Consider the following 8,036-nt stretch of genomic DNA (forward strand, 5'->3'; position numbering starts at 1 on the left):
CATAAATTATTAGAAAGAAGCAGAATAAAAATATGAAATGATTTTTATATTACATGAGGATATATGGAAAAAAAAGTGGTATATAGTGAAAAGAGTATATTATAATAACATGTGTCATGTACTTATTGATTTGGTATAAACACCAAATGCAAATAATCATCATCTACTATCTAATATACGAAGTTTAACATTGCGTATTTCAATTGTAGGATGATCGCTCAACATATAAAAATTACTCTAAGGATAACATACTAGTCTTTCCCAAAAACTCATATCAACAGAAAGGCTTGACACCTACTTTATAACCGACCACAACATTCAAAACTTGAGCATAATTCATTCACCTTACACCCTTTTCCACTTAAATACGAGGCGTAAATTGCACAATATAGAGCTTAAATTTGTGACCTAAGTCACAAATCCCTAAGCCTGGAGACTATACCAATGCCTTTAGGAGCTAGGAAGTATAACAAACTCCAAGTGTCATAGTGAATGCAAAAGATTTTAGTGCACATCAACATATCGAGCCAACCAAATTGTATCAATTTTGCATAAAGCTTCTTGTTATTATATCCAATGTAATATCAAAGGTAAAGCATGGGGATACAGTGTACACAAACCTTACCCATGTCTCGTGGAGGTAAAAAGATTGTTACCGAAAGAGTCTCAACTTAAATAACGCATACCAAAGCAGTTTGAAAAAGAAAATACAGAAGTGAAGAGGACATAACAAGCAATGGGGAAAGCATTATATAGACACAACTCATATGTACGTTTAGTTCTTTCAACAGCTTAACAATAGCAACCAACAATTAACAGCTTCACACAAAATTATCTTTTTTCTTCTAATATTGAATAATAAAGCACAACAAAAACTAGAAAAATTACATACATTGAGAGGAAAACTGTAGGGATGAGAACAAAATTTTAACGTCTTCGTCCTCCTTTTCCCTAGACAAAACTACTATGAGAAAAGGAGAAAAAAAATACGAAAAATCAATGAATTAACTAAGGAAGATACTACACTTCCTTTTGCCATTGTTGCCGCAAGTGTCAAGCTCCAGAAGGTCAGTATTATTGGTGATCGATATATATATATAAAAGATTTCTTTTCACTAACAAAATCTTGTGAGGCAGATATGTGGCTATCTAAATCGGTTAAAATGTAAACTAGAGACATGATTTTGGTCTTTTGGGGCTAAAATATACATTTGTGTATTGTATATCACGATTCGTGAGACGATTTGTTTGCAGTAACACGAGGGAAGTTTCATGGAGCCATGACCTGTTCGATTGTGTAGGAAAGATCCTTTGCCCAGTCAGCTTTGAGAAGCAAGGTCTGTAGTGTGTGCATTATATTGTAATCTGGATCAAGTTTCCGTTGCCAGCCCTGCAGCGACAAGATTAACAGTGTCACGTATGGTACGGAAGCAATAATATTCATTAGGGTTTATTCCCTTTGTTGTCCACAGGTAGAGAGTGACGAAGGGTACGGTCAAGTAATCATTGGTAGTGCCATGTGCTCCCTCCGTTTCAATTTGTTTATCTAGATTTGACTTGACACGGAGTTTAAGTAAAAAAGACTTTTGAATCTTCTAATTTTTAACTAAGATATGTAAAATGTACCAAAATGCCCTTCAATCTTGTGGCCTTAAACACGCCATGTAGAAAGCTAGAATGTTGCCAAAAAAGGAAAGAGGCATTCCTTTTGAAACAGACTAAAAAGGAAGGTACGACAAACGAATTGAAATGGAGGGAGTAGCTTTTATAATTACCCGTTCATCCTAAACTACGGAAAAGCAAAAATTCTGAGTCCATTTAATTATGAGTGAAGGGTCAAAAACACACCTAAAGTATACCGGTTTTTTGAGTTTCCTACCTGAACTTTCATCAACTATTTTATCAAAAAATAGTTCAACCATTAGTTATTCCTTTTTCCTACCTGAAATATCACCATCGTTCAGGTAGGAAAAGAGAACAACTCATAGTTGAGATGTGTTTTGATAAACAGTTAGTTATAGTACAGCTAGGAAACTCGTACACATGATAGTTCAGGTTTGAAACTCAAAAAATCAGGATACTTTAGGTGTGTTTTTTACCTTCACTCATTAATTATTTATAATCTAAAAATATAAGCTCAAGTGATATCGAAAGTAACTACCTCCAGGACTAAAGTTGTAACCATCGCAGTGCACACATTGCCATCAATGTTCACTCTGTGACGCCTAACTTGTTCAAGTAGTTGCGTCATGCAGTCCGCAGGATGGACTAAATCTCCTTCCGGAGTCCCCCAAAAATCAAAAGACTCTTTCACTTCCTGTATAATAAGAAGACAGAGACTAAAAAAGATGTACTGGCACAAATCCTAAGCAAAACAGATGTACTGGCAGTGGATATAAAAAGACATTATACAATCATATATTTCTAGGACTAGGGGTATGAGAACTAACACCAATGAATCAAAAATAATGGAAACAACACACACGTGCACGCACACACACACACACACATATATATATATATATATCGGAACTAAGAGAATCGCTGGTTAAAGAGAAAGGGAGTCTAAAATCCAGGGAAATTATGTCCCAAGACCATTAAACTTCCATGTAGGATAGTGTGGTTGAATTGAATATCCAAATCCAGTTCAGGTACAGGATAGGATTCACCCGTCGCTAGACACAGTCCATAAGACAAAAGTAATATGAATGGATCATGACTATTTGACCTCTTCAGGAGAGGGCCTTGCACATTGGAACACGGTTTTGATCCAGCTGACAGGAGCAAAGGATGGCCTCCTTCACCTATGAGCATCTGTACGAAAAGGGGCCTCCTGAAATATTCAAAAAATTCTAGGGAAGAAGGATTCGGAGAGTTTTTGACAATAAGAAATTGTCTCGAGATTCTGGCGGTCCATAAATCTTTTCTTGAACTTTGGACCCAATCACCCCTACACTCACCCCTCACCCCCCAAACAAAAAAAAACCTAAAAAGACCAGATGCAAAGTTTCACCCGATAACCTATTTCGTTTATGTATCAACTTCTCTTTCTTTTATTTTTTGGTGAAAAGGTATTAACATAGGGGGAGCAGGGGTATTAGTAGCAGTGCTAATATTTTCAACCCGTTGGAAGTTAGATAAATGCTGACTAGTACAACTGAAGAGCTTCTATGATTAGTCCGTCTCCAGGAAGACATTCCTATCCTATCATCTTCAAGAGAAGTAGCCACCAACGATGGAGGTAGCTCAAAAAGTTGTAGCATATTTGCATCCATACTTGCAGAGTTTAGTCCTATCTGAGATAGTCTGTCAGCCAAAACGTTTTACTCCCTAACAACTTCTCTTTCTACAATTTCCTCAATGATGTAGGAAGTTTTTGGAAAAAAATAGATCATTTTTTAAAGGAACATTTTAGCAGTTCAAGGATGTTATAAGAAAACCATGTTTTCACCATTCATTATAACCAGAGCATTCCAAGAGATAAGCAGCAAGCGAGCTGATTTCACAATTATCTACACCAGTATGTGAACTGATAAAGTCACCACTATCTCTGTGCATCTGACTTTCCCGACATCATGAACACAAAGAGAATATAATTGGATTTGGCTCTGCAGGATGTTTATAAGAAGTGGTCACTAGTTGCTGTCACTTGGAAGGATATGGATATGACATTGACTACAATGCCCAGTAATCATGATCTTCCATATATAGTTCTAGGTTGTGCTCTTCCTTTGACACCAGTGTCGAGTAAAGGACTAATTGATTGCAAGTCGAAACCCGGAGACCGGAGTAGATGAGGATTTCATGATGGCAAGAAAAGCAACGTCAAGGTTCTGGCACATTGCATCCTAGTTTTCCTTACCCCTTTGACTTTCTCTTTTAATTAGTATAGCATGCTCTTACTTTATCAACAAAACAAAAAAGAAGTTTGGCATGCTCTTCTACCAAGGGTAAACATTCAGGACAACTCCCTAATGCTGACACCCAGAAGGCATATTGATGAACTTCCTAAAAGAGAAAAAGCCATTTAGAGAACAGGGAAACCATGTCTCCGCACCCGTATATTGGAGATTCAGCCCAATTTCTCATAAAGTAATAACCAGCATATCAATTCTAATGGTATTGCTTCATTGAACTTTATTTTCAAGGATAGCTAACTAGTCAAAGTACTTTTGGTTAAACCAGTCCAAAAACAAATGTCACTATGTAAATAGAAACAAGCATATCCAAATTTCTAATTCATGTCTTTGAGAATCGCCTTGAAATAGAAAAGAAATTTTGAATTGAGTAAGAAATTTACCTTAATGAAGGCATCTGGATTAGGGCAATTCTGCTTCTTTGATAGATTTAAAGTGCACTGCGCTGCAGAGGAACCATCTCGACGAGCAACAGCCTTAAAGAATTCAAGCAAATTCAACTTATCATTCTGAGAAAGTTCAGCAGTCATGCCTACATCAAGGAAAATCACATGTGGCTTTGACTTGAATATACGTTTCTGAGAGGACTTGTGCTTTGGTACACGGACAAGAATATTTCCTGGATGCATGTCTGCATGCATGAAATTGTCAACCTGAAAGAAAGAAGTGTACCTTAGTAAAATATCTCTCACACAAACACACACATCTCCGCTTTCCATTTATTAGGTCAATTTTACATCTAAGCTTTCACATAATATACTAGCATGAAAAGACCATGTGAAGAGCAACAAAATAGTAAAGAACTCAGCATTCTGCCCACTCTCAATAATTAGTAGGTTGCCACTTGCGCCTGTGTACAAGCTACAGCATATATCTCAAAGTGAGTTTATTTGGAAGCAACTTTGAGAGCATTAGGGTGAAGCCAGTTATAAGCTTCACCTGAACATATAGGAAGAAAGTAACTTCTTGATGCGAAGACAAATGCTGTTCATTATCTTGTGCAGAAGAAACGTGAGATGAGCAAAAAGGAATATATCTGAATAACCAATAACATATGCACATGCATTAATGAATGGACATCAAGCAAGAGCATATAGGGTATCTTTGCACAAACATATAACATTATTTGCTCTTAGGGGTCATTTGGTTGGAGGTAGTAGAGAAAATAATATGTTCATCAGCTTTGGTATTTATCCAATCCACTGTTTGGAAACGTCTTCAACCAATGTATTACTAATACACACTATTCTTATACATAGTAAACTATGACAATAACAATATGGGGGATAATTCCTATTCTAATAGGACTATTCAATACTATCCTATTCTAATACACCCTAGTCATTTCATACAACCCAAACAATCAATAAAAAATGATATATGTATAACTAATCTCAGCATTACTTTTTGAGATAGAGGTAACCATAACTAATTTTTTTTTGGATGCCCGTGGTGATGGGCTCGACTAATTCCACGGGATACCTGCCACCTCCCACCAACACCAGGTATCAAGTAACTCTGTCCACCAAGGCTAGAACATAATGGAAGAATCACCTAGTGTTTTTGTCTCTGTTGGGATTTGAACCTGAAACTTCATAGCTCTCTGCCACTTCATTAACCACTAGGCCACACCTTTGGGTGCAGGTATCCACAACTAATTCCAACATTACTTATATACCATATTGAGTAGTATTCTTATACACCCTACCAAACAACCCCTTGGAGTGTATAGACCCATATATGAGTCCAATACTCATCAAAGATTTATGTATAAAGAAAAAAGAAAAAAGAAACCAATAATACTAAGGAATATCAAATTAGCTTTATTTATGTCATGTTTTAACGAAGTTTACAGCATGTGGAAAAGTTTTGAGAATTCTTATACGCCATATTGATTAGTATTCTTATACACCTTTTAGCTTCTTGCTTTTTTGGAAACCCCATTCGTGGGATTTCACTGGGTATGTTTTTTTTTTATAACCGAAAAATCCGTATGTGACCCGCCCTTTGGACCAATCACAACCTTCTAAATTCGGTGGATAATGGATCCGCCCCTCTACCCTTCTCCACTTAAATACCGGGTTTCGCTTTGCATGGTGTGGGGCTTGAACCTGCGACCTAAGCCACAAATCCTCCACCTTTTGCCACTCGAGCTAGGCCTTGGGGGCTTCACTGGGTATGTTGTTGTTGTTGCTTTTTTGGGGAAAAAAAGAGAAGAAGATAAATGCGTTGTTGTGTGGCACATAATTTAAAAAAAAGACAAATTTTAAGAAACCAATTACTATATGATGAACCACAAACAAATCCATGATAATACAAACAATTCGAACAAAGTACATCAAAGAAAAACTTACCAGAAGCATCTTGAGAAGTGCATGAGTTCCAATATGAGCAAGAGCACTCTTAAGTCGCTCATGACCCTGAAGTTCATCAACATAGTGGGCGACACTTTCTCCTTCCTCAAAAGTTTCCACCAGCACGGCAGGATGTACTAATGGATAAACAGGCTTAGGGAAAGAGACATTTTTCCATCTTCGAAAATTATAAATAAAACGACTTAGATGGGCAGCTTCTCTTGCTAGGTCAACTTGTGACATCATAAAGACAGCAAATTGCTGGACACTTTCATCCAATCTAAGCCACTTAAGTGATGGTATGAACCCTGACAATTTTGCAACTACATTGATAATCTCAAAGTCTCTTCTAATTGATTCACCAACTCCAGGGTGTCTAACCTTCACTGCCACTTTCATGGGCTTGTTCTCACGACCAGGATATCTAGACTTCAAGGAAGCACGATGCACTTGAGCTATACTTCCAGATGCTACAGGGGTCTGCTCAAAATTGTCAAAAATTTCGGAAAGCTTGCGACCAAAAGCTTTTTCAACAGATTTTTTTGTGTAGGCCCAGTTATGTTCAGGAGCTTTTGAATGAAGCTTTGACAGCTCAGCACACAAGTCTCTTGGGAACAGATCTGGCCGTGTAGCCGCCCATTGGCCCCATTTTATAAATGCTGGACCTGCTCTTTCAAGAGTCCGGTGAACAACCTGAAGCCATATTTTCCTGTACCTAGGTCCCAGAACTTCTGCAAATGGCGCCATTGCAATGCTTGGAGAGAACAGGATTGCCAAATAAAAAGCTCTCACCAAAAGAAAAGCACCTTCAAATGCTGAAAGGATTAGTCGAGTAAATAAGACATGACTATCTTGTGCACGTAGATAAAATGTATTCCTTGGCGAGGAAAGGTCCACAACCGGCATGGCCTCTGCCTCTGCCACTGCTACATTCTTTCCATATCTTAAGGCAAATATACCAGGAACAACAACTGCAGAGCGGCACAGAGCCAAACTAACTGCTTGAGCAATTCTACTTAACGGAATAAAAGTTCTTCCCCTGTAAAAAGAAATCAGCAAGAACCTCCTCCAAGCAAGTCGAGTATGATGTGCTTTAGGATTGCTCGACGAAGTGGCAGACTGTATCTTGTGAAAATTGTTGAGCATACTGTTTTGTACTCTGTACCCAGTAAATGAAGCATATCCTCTAGCAGAAGATGTGTATTGTCCATAAAATCTGCACTTTGAAGAACATATCCCAACCCTACCAAGCAATCCATGTTTTTCTCCTAAATAGGCACTTCTCTGACTTTTTTCAAGGGATTGTGCAACTCTTTTAATACTACCTATTCTAAAGAATCTGCATTAACAGTCAAAATTACAATTGCGAGTTACAAAATGCATTCAGAGACAACAAAAGACCAAGGCATTCAAAAGCAAATTAAGTACTATTAAAATAATCAATACGCGAGAACAAAATCCATTAGGAATTCACTAATGGAATCAAAAATAACTCAAGAACAGCTATGCTCCCTCCACGTTTTAACTTCTCTTAAATATTTGACAGTGCCACAGGAACTTTCTTCCCCATAAAGGTTGGGGTAAGGTATGCATAGATCCTACCCTCCCCAAACCCCACTTGTGGGATTGCACTGGGTTTGTTGTCAATGAACCCTTCTTATGGTCCCCCCCCTCCCCCCACAGACATCTCATATCCCCCTCCCCCTAGAGATCCTACCCTCCCCAAACCCCACTGGTGGGATTGCACTGGGTTTGTTGTTGTTGT

The 8,036-nt window shown here is 37.9% G+C and overlaps 1 protein-coding gene across 1 annotated transcript in view; it reads right to left on the minus strand.

The window, feature by feature from the left end:
* Positions 1–869: 869 nt before the first annotated feature.
* LOC125860493 (uncharacterized) overlaps positions 870–8,036 on the minus strand; it is an 8,732-nt gene continuing 1,565 nt past the window's right edge. Inside the window, exons 2-5 of the mRNA XM_049540462.1 lie at positions 6,272–7,610; positions 4,301–4,570; positions 2,162–2,317; positions 870–1,390 (exon numbers count right to left, since the gene is read on the minus strand). Of these exons, the coding sequence (XP_049396419.1) occupies positions 1,271–1,390; positions 2,162–2,317; positions 4,301–4,570; positions 6,272–7,610 (1,885 nt within the window). The 3' untranslated portion in view covers positions 870–1,270. The remainder of the gene's footprint in view (positions 1,391–2,161; positions 2,318–4,300; positions 4,571–6,271; positions 7,611–8,036) is intronic.

This window comes from Solanum stenotomum, chromosome 3 (assembly GCF_019186545.1).
Source record: "Solanum stenotomum isolate F172 chromosome 3, ASM1918654v1, whole genome shotgun sequence".
Lineage (NCBI taxonomy): Eukaryota > Viridiplantae > Streptophyta > Magnoliopsida > Solanales > Solanaceae > Solanum > Solanum stenotomum.